The sequence below is a fragment of the Mastacembelus armatus genome, chromosome 13 (assembly GCF_900324485.2).
Source record: "Mastacembelus armatus chromosome 13, fMasArm1.2, whole genome shotgun sequence".
Taxonomy (NCBI): Eukaryota; Metazoa; Chordata; class Actinopteri; order Synbranchiformes; family Mastacembelidae; genus Mastacembelus; species Mastacembelus armatus.
Window position 1 is genome coordinate 6,514,575 of NC_046645.1, and position 22,353 is coordinate 6,536,927.

At 37.8% G+C, this 22,353-nt stretch overlaps 1 protein-coding gene across 1 annotated transcript in view; it reads left to right on the plus strand.

Moving 5' to 3' along the window:
* Positions 1-273: 273 nt before the first annotated feature.
* grm5b (glutamate receptor, metabotropic 5b) overlaps positions 274-22,353 on the plus strand; it is a 45,280-nt gene continuing 23,200 nt past the window's right edge. The window contains exons 1-5 of the mRNA XM_026328649.1: positions 274-432; positions 1,053-1,490; positions 1,705-1,819; positions 8,276-8,350; positions 8,803-8,977. Coding sequence (XP_026184434.1) covers positions 274-432; positions 1,053-1,490; positions 1,705-1,819; positions 8,276-8,350; positions 8,803-8,977 — 962 coding nt within the window. The remainder of the gene's footprint in view (positions 433-1,052; positions 1,491-1,704; positions 1,820-8,275; positions 8,351-8,802; positions 8,978-22,353) is intronic.

Below are 22,353 nucleotides of genomic sequence, written 5' to 3' on the forward strand. Positions count from 1 at the left end.
GCAAATGAGACTTAGTGCAGATTTTCTTCTGACTTTCACAGGTTGCACTGCTTCTACTGTCTCAGCTGTCGCAATGATGCTCCCACCTTAAAATCTGAAAGAAAAGGAGACAACTCAGAAAAAAGACATATTGAAATCATCCATTTCAAAAACTCTTTTGTGCCAGAACCTCTTGCCATGGCCAGAAAAAGTGTTTCCCAGACACCTAGTTACCTGTGACGGCACTACTCTACAAATTTGAGATCTGCTTCTCCCTTGAGACCTCAACAAACCATGATGATGTTTTGGCTGCTGATAGCCCTATCCATCTGGGTAGGGCCTGATGAAGGTCACTCTGCCCAGTCCAATGAACGTCGAGTTGTAGCCCACATACCTGGTGACATTATCATTGGAGCATTGTTCTCTGTCCATCATCAGCCTCCTGCTGACAAGGTAATTTTATGTTTTTGTGTCTGTGTATATCTGCAGGATTGTTTATGTTTATTATATAAATCCAAGTTTTCGTGACTGTAAATCATCACATTCCAATCCCAGTGACCTTTATGGGTACTTTTTCCTGCATTTGAGATAAGTACTTTGACAATGTTATGGGAGTTAAGACAGAAAACATATAAAAGGATGGCCAGAAAAATTATTTAAGGTATTTTATTGATTGTGCAGAAAATCATAATGTTGCTCTGCCTATTAGACACACTAGAACACACTAAATGAGTATCTCTGTGTGAGTCCATGAGCATTCAACTTCCATTAGCTGCCCCAGGATCCTGTAGTCACCCACAGAATTTTAAGCTTTTTTCCATCTCATTATGGTCAATTGCAAACCAGAAAAAATAACACTTGTAACACAGCAGACACGTAAATTTAAAACCAATATTAATCGAGCAATAACATATCTCTGTGTGAAAAGTAATTTTTAAAATGTGTCCTATTGTTCACCCATTCTGCAAACAACTGAAAGGCTGAATTATTAATGGTTGCATCAGAAATGTTATTATTGTTGTCAGTGCATTTTGAGTTGCATGTTGTGCATGTTGTCTTACCTGTCTGCACAGGTACATGAGCGTAAGTGTGGCGCAGTGCGAGAGCAGTATGGCATCCAGAGGGTGGAGGCCATGATGCACACGTTGGATCGCATCAACGATGACCTCCACATCCTTCCCAACATCACTCTGGGGTGTGAGATCAGGGACTCCTGTTGGCACTCAGCTGTGGCTCTGGAGCAGAGCATTGAGTTCATACGGGATTCTCTTGTCTCGTCTGATGAGGCCGAGGAGTGGGGTGGAGGAGGCTCTTGGGGAGGGGGAGGAGGTGGTGGAGCTACAATGAAGTGTGCAGACCCTTCAGCCACTCCAATGCGGGGGAAGAAACCCATTGTGGGTTTAATTGGACCAGGCTCAAGCTCAGTGGCCATCCAGGTCCAGAACCTCCTACAACTGTTCAACATACCACAAATTGCCTACTCTGCCACCAGTATGGACCTCAGCGATAAGGTGAACCCAATTACCTGTAAATAGATTGTATGTGCTTTTGCAGCTTTACAGATGTAGGCACGTAAAGATTAAAGGAAATCAAACTAAGAATGTATTACTGCTATTTTAATGTAACTTTAATTTCATCAAATAGTTACTACTCGCTTTACTAAATGTTCTTAATGCTCCTGGATAACTCTGCTTGTCATTTGATTTTTTAATTCCATTGATTCAGAGCCTTTATAAGTACTTTATGCGGGTGGTGCCTTCAGATGCCCAGCAGGCAAGAGCTATGGTGGACATTGTCAAGAGGTACAACTGGAGCTACGTGTCTGCTATACACACTGAAGGTACAACCACACACTATCTCAGTCTCTGTCCTAAACTCATTGACTCATTAGTCATAGGTATAAAGTTATCTCATAGCAGTGTTGCTAATTCCAGTCTCACTCACTCACTGGCTCACTCACTGACTCGCTCACTTACTCACTCAGATATTGCAGATGGTATGACAATGAAGTAACTGTACATGTGTCCATTGAGAGAAGTTGTTTTAAACACACACATGCACAAAAGCACTTGAGGATTGTAGTTACTGGCCTCTGGCATAGCCTGAGGGCATTACAACAGCTTTTGACTTGAGGTACTAAATAGGAAATGTGTATGCATGTATTTGAGTGTATACCACATTTGCATATAGAGTAGGCTGCATGCATACATGTGTGCGTGTTTGTGCGTGGGAAACCCACTACCCGTTATTGTGTGTTGTGAGTACTTTGGAGGAGCAGGACTGTACGGCAGCTGATTTATAAAACATAATGCATATATGTGCAGGTTGAAAATAGTAAACTACTGTTTAAAGTAGTAAAGAAAACTGTATTGACACTTTTTCAGACTGACTGACAAACTTAATATAATTAATCAGTCACTACGTTTTGTGTGTATGAGTTTTATAATGATTTTACTGCATCAGTGCATTCCCTGCACACAATAACATGCAGTACATAATGTATATGCATGTATTTAAAAATGTATGGGAGAAATTAGAAATAAAAGATCCCAACTTGTAGAAACTAATGTGATTGATGGTAATTAAACCCTGTGGAATTATATCATTTACTTTAATTCTCCCAAATGAAAATTTAAAGAGCTTTCTTTGCAGATGTTTGAAAATCTGTCTGCATTTGTTTATCTAAATGATGGGTTCCAGCCACATCACCCAGCTTGTTTGTAACAATGTGGTTTCAGAAATAACATTTGTCTTTTGTGTGACATTTATTTTTGCCTTGTCATCAGACCAATTTCCATGTGTGTGTGAGAGTTTGTGTGTTTGAGATTACTGCTATTCATCTTAGTGACAAGGCAAGACTGTGTATTCATATATGCATTTGTGTTTGATAATGCTTGTGGTTGTGTGTGCAACAGTACATGTTTCGCAGGAAAATATTGGTCTTTGTATTACCTTAGACAGGCAGGTTTGACCTTGGAACTGGTCTTCAAGGTGGGCCAGTGGCTTCTCAAACACAGTCACTCTCAGACATGTTGAGTAAGAGAGGGAGATTGAAGAAAGAAGACAAAGAATTAGGAATGGATAGATGAACAAAGGAAGAGAGATTACATGAGAAAGAGGAGAGGCGAGAGACTGGGAAGACATTAGAGGAATGAAGCTATAAGACAAGGAGTGGAAGATTGAAAGGAATAGGGATACAAAACAAAGAAAACCACTGGCAAGATTAAAGAAAAATGGGTTGAGGGGCTGGAGCAAGAGAAAAAGAAGAAAACCACAGAAGATAGACTGTACAAGGTGTGTACATGTGTCTCACAGGATTAACATTTTGCATCTGGTGGCAAGAGATGATGCAAACTGATATGTAGGAAACTGATGAATATCAAGACAGTAATTATAGTGAGCTAATAAAATAATACTGTTGCAGGGAGAAATACTTTAGTATTACTTTCTCTTTGGGAGATGGTAAACAGTAAATCCTTGCACGGAATGTGTGGGTTTATAGCCATTTCTTTTCCGCTGGGTTCGCAATGCAAAGATGTTTCTCTGGGCAAGACAGTACTTCTTTCTAGTTGTGGCTGGAATGCTAAAACTGCTGGCATACCCAGTGCTGTTGTTGCAGGTATGTGATGGTCATGTTTTTGTTTTTATTTAGTTTTGTCTTAATATGATGCTACTGCTTCAGCCTGAACATTTTCAGTCAATATTGTTATTTATTTTCATGTGCATAGATATTGTATAATTGTTAATACAATAAAAAAAAAACAAAAAAAAAACATGTAGGAACTGTCCAGCTTGCGAGAGCTTTTATAGCCCATTCTACAAATTAACAGAGTCATTCTGTAACTCGGGTTGAATGAGAGCATGTCCTTTTGTGAATAGGTCAATGTCCAGTCCAGTAGAGGATACCCACCTTTAAAAATGTCCAGAGATGAACATTATCTTATGGACACTACACTGTGTTTACATGTGTGTATGTGGTTGTGACTTTCACCAATAGTTAAGTTCATTGAACAATCCATAATAGTATAGACATAGCAGTAATATTAGTAGTGTAAGTAGTAGAAATACTAAGTAAGTAGTAAGTAATTACAACACACCGGAAATAAGATAATTCCATAATCATCATCAGTTCCTTTTGTTATTTTTGCCTCATTATTTTGTTTCCTGAGTAAAAGATCAATTAACACAGAAAATGGAGGTGAGACAGATAGAAATAGGCAGCTGCAAAGACGCATTTATTCCAACACACTAATGTCTTTGCTTTACCAGACAGAGAAGATGTAAAGTCTAACAGTTCCTGGAATAAAGGCTTTGTAATGTTAGGGAGAATAAGTTGTAGGTTAATGCGCACGTCTGCTTCAGAAGCCAAAGACAGGTTGTTCTTTTTAATCTGACTGATCAGAAACCGAACTGATAATTCATAAATGCAATTGAATTTCATTGTTCGTTATGTATTCACCAAAGACATTCGGCATTACTATCTTCCACTACATTGAGTTTAGTACTGCTTTTTCACTATTTCTCTGCCTCCTGCTCTCATTTCTCTCTGCGTTGCTTGTTCAGCTCAATGGGTTTTATTGACATGAAATTTAGCATGTCACCCAAGCATGCTCCAACAGAAACTGATCATTCTCTCCCCATCCTCTCTCTCATTCTTTCTCTGTAGCACCACATGCTCTCTATCTATTTAACTGTGATAGTCTTCACAGGCTGGAGAAAGATGAAAGTGGGATGGCTTTGGAAGGACTGTGTATATGTAATGATATTATGAATAAGAAAAGGGGAAAGACAGAATCAGCCCACATTTTTACCATTGTCTCTGGCAGTGTTGCCCAAATGTGAAGATTTAAAATGGGTTATGGGCCAGTTTTGTGGTGGGTCCTCATATAACAAAAGATCTTCTGTGTTTCTTGAGTCTGGGTCACAACAGGACAATATCTACTCAAATTGGCTTGGACACAGGTTTCAGATGTCATATTCTGGGAATCTATATATATATATATATATATATATATATATATATATATATATATATATATATATATATATATATATATATATATATATATATATATATATATACACATACATACATATGGTATATGGTATGGTATGTGCAAGTTTATATTTGTGAGTTTATGTATGTGTATAGAAATTTAAATCTCAAAATTCAAATTTCAAATCAACACTGAAGTAGGAGGGATTTTAGGGTCTTTTGGTGCACTGTTACAAAACTAAACTGTCAAAAAGATATTTTTTTTCTATCAACTCTTATATTACTTTCTTTTGGATGAATCTAAACTGAAGTCAAGTGTGGGTGTTAGGGTAACCTAGAAGGAAAAGTTCTGGTTGGAGTCATTGATTGTTGAAAGTGACTGTGATGTAGAATTTCTACTTGGCTGTTAAAAACTGTGGAAGTGAGCTTTCTAGGCTCAGACATGGTATATTTTTAGATTCTGAGTTTGTTCGCTAGAATAAAAATATGGTGCAAAAAGGGAAAGGGAAAACTACAGCTGTGGCTGGGGTGGGGGGAAGGGGCTGTTGGCTGTCTGTAGCCTGAAACTATTTTCATTGCAAAAAACTCTGTAACATAGACATGTAAATTTAATTTGAATTTCATGAAATCATAGTACATGATTGTTAACAAGACTAAGAATCTAAAAGTCCTAATAGTTTGTAATTCTGTAATCATGTTTAGCTCTGTATTTAGCAAACACAGGAGTATCAGTAGGCCAATCTGGCCCAGGGTTTTAATTTCACATTTTCCTGTACTCCAAATGTGACATTGGTCATTGGTGGCATTGGTGAGGATTGAGGAGAACTGGGGAGAGAGAGAAACAATAAGGATGAATCATGAGTAGAAGGATACTCTTGTACTTAATGATGTTTATGTTTTTACCACATGCTGTTTTTCTCTGAGTGAAACCGCCACAGGAGAGTATAAGGCTTGAAGAAAGAAAACAAAGGAGGGGAAGAGGGGAAGGGAGGGAACGTGTGGATGCATGAAACAGACCTGATTAGAGTGACTCGAGGATGAGGATGGTAATTGAGAAGGAATAATGGAGGAAGGGTTAACGAGAGAGGGGAGGGGATGAAACGAAAGAAGAAATAACACAAAATGAACTGTCTCTTTAACTTAAATTTTACTGTGTATTTTGCTGCTGCTGAGAAAGTGGGACTAAAAGAGGCACATAGCTGTATAGGATGAGGAGAGAGTGTTCTGCAGAGGACAAAGAGAAACTCCTTGAGTTTTGCATTTTGTGCATGTTGTAATGTATTGTAATATATCAGTGTGAAAAAAGATAAGGAGAGATCAAAGAAGAAGAGGGTAGTGTAGCAAAAATCTGAGGATCATACGGTGAGAAGGGGTTTGCCGTTTTTTTAATCTTTCATGTTTTCTGCCACAATTTTACTTCTTCTTTTTTGTTCATAATTTAAAAAAATAAACATAAGTATAAGGATGGAAGCGAGATGAGGCTTTACATAGGAGAGTAGAAAGAGAAAGCAGAGACAAAAGAGGTTATAAGCAAAACAGAGGAAATGTGAACCTGTGATCTCTGTGTTCGAGGTCCCAGTGGATTTTTTTTCAGTGGCAGGTGATGAAACCAAGGAAGTTACATGAGGTAAACGTACTGAAGTGGATTTGATCCAGAATGTGATTGGCTGCCACTAAGCTACACAAAAGGTGATAACTTCTAGTGGTGTACAAGTGAACTTAAGTGGAAGGTGTGGCCAGTGTCTGTACTTAGGATAAATTGAATTGAAATAAAATCAAAGAGCAGCAGGACACAACATGTAAATTGAGTGAATGAAAGGCATTACTGAGGCAGTAGGAGGGAAAGGTGATTCAAAACAAACGCGTTGCAAATATCTTGCAGAACTGTACTTGGAGAACTGAAATTGAAGGGAATTTTGTGTTGTTTGCTTTTGATGCAGTAAAAGCCTGTTAGAATTATTTTTTTCATTTTCCCTGCTATGCATTTATGTGTACTCTATTTGATCACAGTCAAATATAGATGATGAAGCTATTCAGTGAGTGTTTCCTTAATGAAGTTAGGTTGTGATGCATTAGAGGAGGAGAGAGGCTGGAATGGTGGTGACTATTGTTTTATCTTTGGTTGTAACTGTCGGAAACTGGTGAGTAAGTGTATAAATTTTTGTACAGTAGGAATAGAAGCATAAGTGTAGCCTGAAGAAAATGAATGTGTGTTGAAGAGATTCAGTGACAGCAACAGCGTGATAAAGAGACACATGACAGGCTTACTGAGTGAGAGAGAGAAATGTCTCACACATAAATCCCTGTTGAGACCTGAATGAAGTAGGTTACAAGCTTTATCGATTCTGATTATGGGAACTGTGTTTGTGTGTCTGTGTATGTGTACGCGCAGGGGAAGGATGGTATGTACCATCTGTCTCCCACTCCTCTCACTGAGACACTAATTACAGGACTTTACACTACGCTCCACCACATTCATCAACACTGACTACACACACACACACACACACACACGCAGAAACCTTCTAAGAGACTTCTTTCTCTTACTAACTTTATATTTCTCATATATTTCATCTCCCATTTTTCTTTCTCTCTGTGTTTTCTAGTCCTGCAATGATTTGCCATCCATTTTCACTTTATCCTGCTTGTTGTCCTCCTCTCTCGCCGTTCTCCTAGCAGTAGTCTTCTTCCTCTATAAATCTAAGTAGAGCACAGATCAATAGCACATATTTAGGCTGTATTCTCTTACTGATAATGGACAGAGTAAAGAGGAGGAAACATTAACGATAGCAATCAGATTGAGTGAGAAACGACGACAAATGCTGGTGGAAAGGGTCAGAAACAGGGATTTTCGATCTTCTCTTCAATCAACACAGAGAAGGGAGACAGATAAAAAGGGAGAGGAGCAGAAAATAAGGAGGGGAATCCTATCTTATTCTTTGCCAGTGTGTACAACCGTTCATTAGCATAAATTCCAGGTCACCCACTTTCTCTGGCAAAGAAATGGGTTGCACATTGGGGAGATGCTTTCTCTGACATAAATTTGAGTTTTTATGAGTAATACAGTAGCATGGGAGTTACTGCAGTGGACATGCTTTTGAAAATCAGAGGAGGAGATCAGGACCTCTTAATTGTTATATTTCCCACCAAATATGACTGTCTTAATTACATAATTCATGATAGCAGATTTCCTTTTAGTTTACTGATTCAATAGTGAATCATTACGGTTTATTATTACCTTTTACCAAATAAATACATGTTATAACACTGCTCACCATCACTGTTTCTGGGATTTTCTAGGCAACTATGGTGAAAGTGGAATGGAAGCATTCAAGGATATGGCAGCCAAGGAGGGCATTTGTATCGCCCACTCCGGTAAGACACTCTGGTCAAAACCCCCATACTAAACAGTAAGCAATGTGAATGTGAATCCAATGTGAATCCTAAAATTTATACTCATTGACCAAAAAACACAGAGTTTTATTGGCTGTAGGGCTTAGTGTTCATTAGGATTTTTCCACAAACAGCAATAAGCAGCACTTAGATAATTTGGTATTAGCAACTAAAATTAATTTTACTGGAGTCTCATCTTACAGACATCCAATAAATAAGAAAAATATAAAAAAATATTTTTGCAATTATGGTCTGGCCTGTTGTTTTACCTCATGTCTTATATTTCACACAATCAGATTCTTGTGGTTGACAGTTGAGTACAAAGAAATATAAAAATTCTGACACAAAAAAGTACTTCACAGCACATGCAACAAAGATTCTAACACAGACCTGTCACAGCATGCATTTTGCATTAACTGACATGCTCTCATCAGGCAAAATCTGGAGCAATGCTGGAGAGCAGAGCTTTGACCGGCTACTGGAGAGACTGAGGGCCCATCTGCCTAAGGCCAGGGTGGTGGCATGTTTCTGTGAAGGCATGACTGTTCGAAACATCCTCATGGCCATGAGACGCCAGGGACTTGTAGGAGAGTTCGTTCTCATCGGCAGGTGAGTTGAGCTACCGAATAAAATTTCAGTTGTTTCTTTTGGCTGTACAGGGTTCTCTTCCTGTGTGTCTTGCAAGTTAATATCCAAAATCACCGTATGTGATCGATGTGTATAAGTAGCCCCTTGATTTCCTCTGTTAGCCCTGATCTTGCGTAGTCTTCAGGGTTTGAATATGTTTGGATCAGTAAAAACTGCAACATTTAGTTGGAAAAAATCTTTTGTTACAAGCGTGTTTCATATTAAGTAACCAGGCAGTTATAAACTGTATGATCCAATGGGAATTTCAAACAGTGGCTCAATGCTCTTCTCTAAAATAACCCTCTCAGAGCCAATATCTACTTTAACCCTTAGATGCTCCTTCAAATAAGTTACATTAATATGCCTTCGACACAAAAAGGTGTGCGGAAAAAATCAAACTATAAAACTTAAAATGAAAAATGAAAAAAAAAAAAGTGCTAGAAATTAAAATCAAAATACACAAAAATGTACAAATGTGCATCAAAGGGTTAAACTAATTTCCATCCAGTTTGTTGTATAAAATATGAATCCAGCTGGTGATTATAAAACTTCAAAGTAACTTGAACCTAACGTGTGACCAGCCATGTTGCTTGTTTTTTGAGTTATTCCAAACATATCCCCAGATGACTGTGACTGATTGACCAGTTTGCCTCAAACATTTCCCAAATGAAAACATTTTAAGTATTATTTCCTTTTTTTTGACACATTGTTTTGTTCATTTCCATGAAGGAAAAGAATAAGCCCAATAGAACAGTCACTGTAATTAGCTGAACTGGGTTTGACAGATAAAGGTATTTCTTCTTTTGTGATCAATTATGTCATGAATCTGTGTTTATTTTTATTTATTTATGTATTTGATGCCAGAGGAAGAAGTTATTGATTCACTGGGGTGTGTTACTTCTGCTTAAAGGCCTGCAAAAAAAAGTTTGTCTAACTTAAGTATACTGTATATAGACATTAAAGTGGTAACCAGAGCTTGACATTACCTCTGAGCCATCAGCAAATTTTATTTTGTGGTTGTTTGTGTTAAATTCATTTGCTTTGCTTTAAAACTAATTTAGACTATTAAGTACCTAATTTTGAACCAAGAAACTTGTTAGTAGAAAAGGTATAGTTTTTTAGCCTGTTTATAGTAGTGGGGCAGTACTCACTGGATCACAAACAGAGAGGAGTACTGAATGGTGTTAAATACTGCCAAAATAGAATATACGTCTTTTCTTTACCTTCTTTACCTTTCTTTACCATCTTTACCAGACCTTCGTTATTTTCTCACTTAGATAAATTCCTCCTACAGTTCACGTAAAAATAACCTAGCAACTGCATCTGTGTACATGTATACAGTATGTGTATGTATACAAGAGTTGTTTTAGCCCTCTTTAGTTGTGGTTGCCATGCCAACTGTGCAATTAACATAAGATGAAAAATAAGTTCAGCACCTATGCCAGCCAATGTGCAGAACAAAATAGACTTTGAATAGATTGGAAATATTATCATGTGATTATCATTAAAATGCCAAAATTATAATTCTATTCAATTCAACTCCCCAGTGATCTGTGCTGTGTAACAGAATAGTAGCCAGCATCATTTTTGCTGTCATCACCACCTTGATGCTCATTATCATTGTACTCATTTTAGCATCATCTTCATCCTCATCTACATCATCATCCTCCTGCTCATCCTCATCATCATTATCACGGTTGTCCTGCTGAGACTGAGGTAAAGTCTTTCTATATTAAATATACTGTACCTCCTCTCAGTTAAACTTGTGAACAGAGAGAAGTCTTGTTGATAAAAGTTAGGCAGGAAAATAAGGAACACAGTTTTCCTCATTTCACACTGTAGGGTCACTTATCAAAATAACATTTCTTGAACTAAGCATTGAAAAAGCATTTAAAGCTGTGACACTTTTTTTCTTTTTACTTGAATTAAGTAGTTTTTAAGGCTGAATATACAATTTCATGTCTTGACCTGTGTCTTGCATTTTTCTGCTTCTGTCCAATCTGTTTTGATTTGGTTGGTTAAATGCCTTGGTCAGCAACAGTATCTTAAACTGACTGTAGCTGTAAATTGGAGATGGTCATGGGTGGGTGCCCTGTATGCTAGAGGTCCATGAAAGGAACTTTTGATAAAACCCATTTGGTCAGACAATCATTCAACATTTACAAGTGCACGAAGCTGATGATAGAGCCGATTATTAACTTACCTAGGACAGATATCTATGGTCATTAATATGATAGAAGAGAATACCACAATATCTCTGGATCCCAAGATGGTATGTTTACTGATTTTTTTTTTAATATGAAGACAGTGATTGTCTGGAATTTACTGTATGTTGTGTTACTGTCTTATTGTAACAGACATTGTCTGGCTCAGTGTTGGTCAACTCTCTTTTCGTAATCCTCAGTTTGTAAATAGATTTGTGTGATTGTGGTTGTGATATATCTACTCTCACATTATGAACATATTGTGAGAAACACACTAATAACCCTTTCAGGCTGTTGCAATCCCAGAGCAAAAACCTATTTATGCTTTTAGACTGAATAGATCCTCTCTGACTTGGCTTCATCACACTTATATACAAGATATACATATTGTAGACATGGGTAGCAGCTTCTTGCCTTTTCACCCTTAAATTCTTCCTTCTGAATCCAAGTCTGTTTTACTTGATGGCTGGCCTGCCACATGATAAACTGCATTGTGACAACTTTGTTTAGTAAATACATTTTTGTAGCGTGTTATGCAGCTTACGGGCAATGTATTGTATATTGACCTAGATTTAATCAGGTCATTTATTAAAATAATGATGAGCATAATAGCTAATATAATACTACATTAACATGAATATAGTACATACACCCATGATTCTGTAGTGTAGTAAAGGCTTTACAGTGACATAAGGGGTCTTGTCTATGCTAGCTATTCAACAAATTTACTCTGCATTTTGTTGATTTTACAAAGCCTCAGCAGTCACTCATTTTCAGTGTGTTTCTGTTTTTAGACTTTTAATGTTCTTCTTCTAGAAATAATCCTAAAAACCCATATCAGGTCCTGGGGCTAACTATCACATCACAAGAAAACTATGTCACTCTGTGTCTCTCTCTCACACACACACATACATGCACACAGTCTGGATTTGGAGCCTGAATATATTGATTGCTTCTGTCCTATAATTCCTCATGGTGCCAGCAGGCTACAGACCCATTAGTGGATAGCTGGGATGAGATAAATATCTGTAGCCACATGGGACACACAAACATACTCTCATGCACTTGCAAACACAAATGCACGTGCTTTTGTGTCATTCGTTTTTGTCTCATTCTGAAATAAATCTCTTTAATCTATGTAAGTGAAACATCGTCTCATTTCATAAATTCAGATGAGACCCTATTAATGACATACATAAATAAATGTGTTCATAAATGGCAGCAACGCTTTATGTTCCTTCCTTCCATATTCTGCAACCATACACCTCCAGCTAGCCAACTGTTTGTTTATGCATTGTACCAAAGAAATCTACGGTCTTACTCTATTAGTTTGAGTAGTGAATATGCTATAGATGTATGGGACAGGCAGATGCATTTAAAAGTGTATTTAGCCATCACTATATTTATAAATAGTTGGATTTCAGCATTTTCAGTATTGTGCATGGTGTTGATGAGGAGATCGGCAATGCTAAACAGCCAAAATATTGGTTAAAAAGTGCATATACAAATTCTAAAACTACATAATAGGTCAAAACCATTTTGTGGTGGTTTTGCATCCTTCAGTTCAAACAATGTAGTATTACTGTATTCTGGCTCTAGTGAAGAAAGAAATAGACTGTACTGTTCAATGAAGTGAAAGAGAATAGTTTGAATCAAAAGTCAAAAAGAACGCTCTCTGGAGATCATCCCGCACTCGTCTACACCCTTTCTGCCTTCTGTTGCCATGGAGATATTCTCTACCATATTTGGATGAATCTAGCATAGCAGCTGGGGTGATATGTGCTATATACATTCACTAAGAACAAGGGCTAATTGATGTTAATGGCCTTTTCAGTGAAATTCATATCTCAGCCTGAACATTTCTGTGCTAATATTCTGTGACCTCAGTGACCTCTTCTCTTGTTGATCACATTCTACTTTCCTGTGTGTCTTTCTTATTCTTTCATTATCAGTTTGTACTTCAACCCTATTTTCCTCTCATTTGTGATTTTATATTATCTTCTCTCACTTTTTCACTGTCTCTCTCTGAATCCAGCTGTATTATATTCTGTAATGTATGAACTGATCCTTTAACAGAGGGCAGACCCCTGCAGAGTCCCACTTCACACAACAGCTCTCTGATAAAGCTGCGCTTCTTGTGGTTTTAAATTGAGAGAACTATGAAAGAGGTTAAACTGAATCTCATGGCAAAATAACTTAGCGTCTCAAGCTGTCCCAAAGCAACTCTTCTTTAAAATAGATTTTTAGTGCCTTGTACACCTGCATCGTAGTAAGTGGAGATCAAAGACATGGTGAGGGCAGAGGATGGAAACAGAACAAAGAGGAAAAGGGACAATGTAGAACTAAAAGGAATGGAAAAGGGAGAAGAGGACTGAACACAGTAGAGATTAGCAGTTGAGGTAAGAGCATATAGCGGACAAAACAGGTATAGTGTGAGTGTGAGGCATTCATATAGCATGGTAATATGATTTCTTGTCGGACATGTAAATCAAATCACCCACAGGAGGAGTGCACTCACATTTACACAGGCACACACTGACACACAGAAGTACTGGTACTCACATTCAAATACTGCAAGGTCTGTTGCAGTCTGTGAAAGAATATGGGGTGTAATGTTTGTGTTAATTTACCTGTGATTAAAACAAATTGTTTAGTGTAATTGAATTGGGGAAATGATAGAAAATTAATTATATGTAATAATATGTACTGTGCAATAAAAGACTGGTAATTAAAGGGGAATATGTAGGAAAGAATGATAGATGAATAAGAGGGAGGGAGAAAGAAGGTGGGAGATGGAAGAGCTGATCATACAGTACAGTTGCTTTTGTGTAAAAGTGTGTGATTGTACATTGTCACAGTTTGCTGACAAGAGTTTGTGCAGCTTAGTTTATGCAAATGTGAGCCACTGTTTGTGCAGGTCTATGTAAGTGACTGACTGTACCTGTTTAAGTGTAGTGAGTCATCCTTCTTTGGTGAGGTCTCATTTGTAAGGGTTCTGTAAATGGTCTGTGGTTTCTCTCTGGATACTTTCTAAGACACACTTCAGCTGAAGACACGTGCATGTTCTTACTGCTGCTGAGATGTGAGTAAATATGATATGTTTAAACTGGGTTTTTAAATGTCATTGAAAATCTGTGGTAATAACTTAAATCTTATTTTAGTTCCCGGTACTCTGAACAGGGCAAATTGGCTTGTTGCTGAATTAAGCTCTGTCTTTTAAGGAAGTGTTTTGTTTTTGGTAAGCCTAAACATTTCTCTAACCTCTCCCACATCTTGAATTGTCAGATTCCACACAGAAAATACTGATGGAGCTCTATAGAGGTGATACTGATCTATAGAGGCTTTTTTTTGACACGTCACCAAGTCGTGATATTTTGTTTTAGTTGCCAGATTGCTTTTTCGGCTTGTGGTTTGAGTTTCCAAATGTATTTCCTGTGGTGTGGGAACTGTCACTCAGTAGACTGTTGAGTGCACTTATGGTTGCTCTCTGACTAACATGGCTAGCTAAGTGGTGCAGAAAGTTTTTCATGATGGCCAACATAACATGTTGGGCTCCTACCCTGTCTACTGAAATGTTCTCATCCCAGTGTGTAACATACTTGTTTGATGAAGTTTGGCATCAAACTGCCGTCTGTATGAAATGCAAAGGTACTTGACGCTGTGGGAAATACAAACATGCTGCTTGTGATGTTGCTCATCTGGATGGTGAAAGCAGGTAGAGACATGTGGACAAACACACACGGCTGGGGACAGAGGAACCTCATTTTCTGGCGTATTTGCTGACATTCTAAAGTGTGGTCCAACCGATGTACTGTACCAAATTTTGACAACACTGATTTGTATCATTACGTCTTGTTTATGGTTACGTCCATGTTTGTCTAATACATCATAGTCTTCTCTGGCACAATGCTGTGACACATCCAGTATGGTGGACATTCATGTGTCATGTGATCTGATGCCATCACATGAAAAGCCTCTATACACAGCCTTAACCATTGTAATGCCTTTTTCTAAAGTGATTTTTCCAACTTTTTGGCCGTTATCTCTGCTCTCCAAAAACATCTAAGCTGTTTGGTCTTCTTCTTTGGTGTTGTTTTGTTATTGCAGACATATTGAACTCACTGTGAACCCTTGCCTGAGGATGAGTTGTGATATGCTGTGTTTGCTGAAAGTTGCTGAAAGAGAAACATAGAATATACAGTGAAATAACACTGTTTTAAATACCTCCTTAATCTAGAAATATGGCATGAGCTACAGACATACTGTCGTTATTTCACAAGACTGGATTTAAGTTATTTACTACACATTTTAAATTCGTTTTTTTTAATTTACCTGGAACAAAATTCAGAGGTTCCAGTTTTACTTTGGCTGTCTATATTTGACTCCATTGGTTAAAATGTTGTATTTGTGGTGTGGACTGTGTATGCAGCAGAGTTTCCTCAGAAGGTCTGCATCAAGCTCTGTACGTCTCGAACTTCTCTCTTTTGTTCAAAATGGAATATTTATTAATATGTTCATTATGTGTATGTAAAATAACAGACCAAAAGTCAATGAGGTCTGTTTGTCATTAGATTTGATATTTTTTTTAGAAAACACTGTTTTTATCATTGTTATTGACAATCTTTTGTAGTGCAACATCAAACACGTTTTCCATGAATTGGACAAAAGAAAGGAATTATAAAATCAAAGTGTTGTGCCTTCGACCTCTTCCTTCCTTGGTGTCAAAAGTGTCAAGCACATCAAAGAACATTGTCAGCAAGTGTATGTCTTCACATTTTCAACCCCAGAAACTATCTTGACTTTCATTTTCTGTTGTCAGTTTGGGCAAAGTCCTCTAAGACAGCTGATCAAAAGGCTGGTGAACTGAAACTCCCCAGTATCAAAGAATTTTTTATTCAACTCACAGGTTCTTCCCATTCTTTGTCACCACCTGTCTCTTTCTTTTTCTGTCTCTTTCACTGTCTGCTCATTCTCCTGTCTATTTAAATCCTGAATTTTCTCTCAAATCAGAGATTTGAGATGAAAGATTTGCAGCAATAATCAGGATTGATATCATCAATATTTTTCCATAAGGAGGAGAAAGACTCAAATAGACAACTAAATATCAAATATAAACATGAAAGTAATGGAAACAGTGCAGTTAGCACATAAGGCAACATGCATCTCCTTCATAAGCTAAAGACTTCAGTTCCTTAAATCGTAACTGCTTTGAAAATGTGTAGTCTATTAAGGGATTTAACACAGTATAAAAGGACAGCAGCAAATCACATATTTCTTGTGTCTGAGCATTTTAGGCAAGTGCTTATATAGATGTACATGTCAGTGATTAAAACAATTACAGTAGCACCTGTTATACAATATTTTTACAATGTCAGTAGCAAATTAGTCTATGTAACATGGAAAAGTGAGACATACAGTGATTGTGGTTTTTACTTGTAGGAGGTTTTGCTGTTATTGTGAGCATTCCCTCTAGGTCAGTGCCTGGATTAGGATTTTAGCTGTGAATTTTTTATGAGCTGTTTAGGCCACTGAAACAGTATTACATCATACAAAACCTTGTGGTTAATTTAATTCTGTACTGACCTTGTACCAGTGGCAAACTGAGGGTGGGTATTTTTTTTAGTGACAGAATTAAAATCCATGCCCCACCAACACTCGGTTACAACAGGTAAAATGACAACTTATTTCAAATCTTTTACCCTCCAATGTGTTTGTCAACTTATTTATATCTGTTCTTGTCAGTTAATAATAGTGTTTCTGTTTTGACTGTCAGCCGATAGGAGAAGAAGAATTATGCCGCTCTGGTGAACACTTGTCAGTACCTTACCAATCTTATCAAGCTTTTACACAGAAAAAGATAACTAATTTAAAAATAATATATTACACATATATTTAAAGGGCACAATACCTATTTATAAAAATCACTTTTGGAATTAATTTTTATGGTTGCAAAACCATAACTGTCTGTCTATGGCAGCGGTTCCCGACCCATCTTCTTTCGCTGAGAAAGGCTTGGGCCTGGCGGGCCAGGGTATCTTAAAACATTTTAAAAAATCTTTAAAGTGGTATGTGTATCTTATACACTCCGCTGTTCAGTATTTCTGGTTTATATTTGAAAATTAAGGAAAAGGGGGTGAAGGAAGTGTTTGTCAGTCATGCAACTAAATGTGACATTAACATGCGATGTGCAGTTGCACATTGACCGAACAACATATGCATTTACCAAAAAATAAATGCATGTGCGTATACACACACACACACAGGCATGGGTACACAAAACACACCTATACACACACATATTCATCCTCTTATTTCTCTCCCAGGGAATGGTCTTATCCTCTTAGAGCACTCCATTGGGAGAAGTGTTGGGAATTAGATAGGATAGTGGCAGACAGACGAGAGAGAGAGAGAGAGAGACAGACGGAGAGGTAGAAATGCTATCCAGAGTAAAGATCTATTTGTTCCTGTGTGAATTTGTCTGTGTATATGAATCTGTGTGTTGGTACAAACAAACTATATTGTTTGCACGGTTATCCTGCCGTCAGCTCTCAGTTTGGCATTTTGCTGCTCATTTTCTGAGATTTACACTGTGGGATTAAACCGACTATTACGTCAGCCCAGTGGCTCAGCATGCTCAAACACACACACACACACACACACACACACATATGCATGCATACAAACAGACACTAATGCACCAAAAACAATCCTTTTTATAGCTGTTGTTGTAGTAATCAACACAGGAATCTAAAGGGTTCCCCCTTAGGTTTTCTGTTTTTTGCTAATGAATTGACTATTACATAACTGTTTTTTTCTTACACTGATATCAAAGTGACATAAATTCATGACCAAGATCTCATCAGGACACAAAAAACTGCTGATGTTTCCTCCCAGTTCTTTTCATTCCCTCCATTTCCAATTCAAGACTGGACATTCTGTCTCTGTACTTTATTTCCATAATCAGCAGCACCTCTTCAGCCTTGTTCTTTCACCTCCTCAGTACACTTGCATTTCATCCATCACACATTTGAAAGGCTGTCTGTAAAGAATTGCCCTGCTATCTCCTGAAGTGCCTGGACAGGAAATGAATTGGCCCTTAATTTAGCTCACGACTCTGAACCAGGCAAAGGTAATTAAGAGAAATATGAACTGTGATGCCTCTGAGAAATGGCAGACCCTTAGAGAAACAAAAGATGTGAATATGGAGGAATTAATGCTACCAAATATTATATTTTGAATGATACACAGACCAACTAATTAACTATTCTTTGTCTTAATGTTCAGCTTTTAAGAGCTCAGCTCTTCTTGACATGTTAAATAAAACAGATGAACTTGTACCAGTAGTAAAAGTATCTATAATTTAATCTATATATTTGCATGAAATGGGACATAACCATGTAAACCCAAACAATCATTGGTGGATCATAGGATAGGCAAACTGTATGACAGGCTCAACAGCCAAAATCGTGTTGGCCTTCCCTGTCATAGATTTTTAAATAAGCAATTGAAAATATACTTTTTTTTCTTTTTATGTCCTTTCTGTGTAAGACGAAACAGGTTCATGGCCTGTTAAAATCCTAGCTCATGCCATATTTCTAAAAATGTGCTAGATACGAAATGGATGAGCTGTAGGGAGACTGCATCGGAGTGACGATTGGGAGTTTGATTTTTATCTCAGACACTTGTCTGACTGATGTTATCACTGCTGAATAATGTTGGCAGTATGTTTCTCTGGTGTCTGCTGGGGAAGTCCTTCACAGAAGGGTGGAGGAAAAACCTGGGCCATTTTGAAAAATGGTATGCACTCTGGTATGCATCTGTACTGTTGTCTGATGAGCCACTGATTCTCCCTCAGAGATTGTTTAATGTTCCCAAGTGATCCACTGAAAACTTTATTACTTACACTTTATTTCATACCAGTGGCAATTGGTCTTCTAAATGAAACATAACAGTAGTTCTGGTTTAAAGTCTGACTATACTGTTATATGCCAACCCACAGTACCTGGTTATGCCCATGTTTAGAATATCACCAAGTACTGAGAGTTTGGACTCTTTGGTAAGACAAGGGCAACTTAACACACTCAGACAATATTTAAGACAGAACACTGACTCATGAATTATTACTCTATAATCAACAACTAAGCGTGTTGGGTGACCTTTTTCCCAGCCCATTCTAATTCCCATGGTGTCACATTCTGACACTTTGTCAGGTACCTCAAAAGGGTGCTTCTACCATCTGCATGAGTGTTAACATAGTCGCATCTGTGTCTAAATTTAATCATGTAGTTGTTTTTCCCAAAACCTACCCATGTCTTTTTCATGCCTAAACCTTACCACATAGTTTTTGTTCCTAAACCTAGTCATGTATAATTGTGCCTAAACCTATTTGTGATACTACTACCTGGATATTATTACAATGGCTTGTGTAGTACTGCTGTGTAAAACGAGGTGATGCATTCTTATACTGTGTTTGTTGGCCTGCATCCTGAGTCAAACTCCAGTGGTAGTTTTTATGTCCTTGTCCGCTCCTGCTGATGAGAGAGATACTGAAGCTACAACTTTAGGAAGGCAGCTGTAATCTTTTTACTGGCTTTTAAGCTTGAGAAAATTGTTTCAGTTGGCCGACGTTTCTTTAGCTGAATTTTAAATGACACCTACTTAGTGTATACTCTGCTGACTAGCAGACACATATACACACCAAGCCACATCACCCATTTGTCTCTGTCTCCCTCGCTTTTCTTTTCTTCCAGTGAGCTCGCTGACATGAGTGTGATGTGTGCCGGATCACAACCCCCACACAGCCTGTTACCATAGCAACAGAGACAGAACAAAAACTGATAGAAAGACAGAGAAAGAGTGAGAGAGAGAGTTTGCAAAAGGCACTTCTCACTTGTGTACTATATGCATGCCTCAATCTACACCCACTTACATTGATGGGGACATCCAAATTCTTTTCTTAGATCCTTTGAGTCATTGGGTTTGATTTTACAGTTCCTTTTCCATTTCCATTTTTTCCACCAAGAATCGGCTGGAAAACCCCTAACAATGAATGATCTACAGCTTTCTGCTCAAAGACAGTGTAGCCCTAGCTACTGCCACAATAAATGACTTTCAGAAGAATCCGAGATATCAATGTCATGCATCATCAGAGAGAGAAAACACAAATCAACAGAAATATGTTGAAAACAACAAAACAGACTTCATCCAGAGCTGGTGTTGTGTGAAATAAAAATATCTCTCTGCCACACGTTCAACATTTACTCTGCATCTGTGAATTGTCTTTATCATCTGTGGCCACTGGGACTCATAAATACAATGCCATCTTGATACAGGTGACCTTCTCATACTATGTCAGTGGCAGAAAGAACACAGCAAAAACTGTTCTCCTTCAACAATCACTGCAAGGCCAGGGAAGTCAACAGAAATAAACTTTACTCACAGACAAAAGAACGAGGAACATATCTGTTTCCAATACAAATCTAAAAGGATGCTTTTAAAGCATTTAATCACAAAATCCATCTACACCCATTTTCACCAGCCTCACTCATAAAACCCAACCACAAACAGCAAAAGATGTCCTCAAAGTGTATGGCAAAGAGTATGCCTACATTGTTAATTAGGATACACAGAGGCCAAGCAGATATTTCACTCAGATGATACACAGATAAGGAAAATACTGTATATTTCTCAAGGGTTAATAATCTATTTCCCATGAGCTGTGAGGAGCAGATCAGCACTCTGGGTGAAAATGCAGACAAATACACAAATAGATACAGATTGCATCATTCCCTGTCAACAGTTCAGACAGAAACATCTGTCTAATGATAACCTTCTAAGTCCATGCACATAGTACAGTGTGTAGCCTGTGTACGTGGATGTATATGTAAAATATACATTTACATATTCACAGCTATGTATGTATAGTTTCTATTTACCTTATTATTGTTACATAGTTTTAGGCTAATCACTATTGTCATATTGTCTTTATAGTGTGTCAGATTTGCAACAATGGCAACATCTATTAATGCAAATGTAGTGCATTTAAGAAAAGCAGGGAGGGAATGAGTGAGAGATAACTAATTGAGGCATTTGGTACCAATGAGATGTAAGAAAGTCATTGAAGTCCAGAATAACATGGGGATAATTTACTCTACATCAGTCTGGTACTCTCGCCCTCTCTCTCTCTCTCTCTCCCTCTCTTTTTCTCATTCTCTCACACAGACACACAGACACGATTCTGTGGGCGATAAGCTGGATGTCTCGTTACTGGGCATTAGCTGCACCTCTCCTTGCTAATCCCTGCTGTCAACCAGACATGCTCTCTGTGTGTGTGCGTGTGTGTGTGTGTGTGTGTAGGCCCAACCAGTATAATTATTGCCACTGTGTAAAGCACGGAATAGCTCTGACTACTGCTTCGAAGCCACTGGCCCATCATTATGTTACACAAGATTGTCCATTAATGACTGTGTGTTTGCATGTATGTAGAGAAGAGTGTGCATTGTCTGTGTAGTTTACATGTTAGTACATATACTGAAAGTTGTGAGTTGGCTGTCTCAAATGTTGATGGCCTGTGATTCAACTTAAACTGCATTTATGATAAAATCCAGACATATACCTATTTCAGTGTGTGTATATTGAAAGTCACAGGCCACTATCGTCATTACTTGCTTCGTATATGGCATGTGGAATTTTGTATTAAGATAGAATTGAAAGTGTTGAACCTTTAACTTTTAAACTTGTAACTGTCAGTTTATTTGGTTGGTTTCAAATTGAAATGGCTTTGCCAAATCATTGCACTACTTAACTTCAAACTCATCTCACGATTTGGTTTGAGGCTGAGACATTGCCTTTGAAAGCCAGTCAAATGAGTTGGCTTTGGCACAGAAGTCTTGTAATGTACAAACTGAGAACGTGAGGGAGTGCTAAGAAAAAGAAAATGATAGATGTTTGGGAAAGCATATATGCAGAGAGATGATCAGAGAGTGAGAGATCAAAAGGGCAGCATGGTGATAAAGATAAAGAAGAAATAAGAGAGACAGGGAGAGATAGTAATGTTACATTTGTGGTGCATTACCTCAGCAGGTGATATTACAATGTCCACTGTGCTGAATCTGAGAGATGACACTTTAATGTGTGAAGCAATAAAAAGTGATG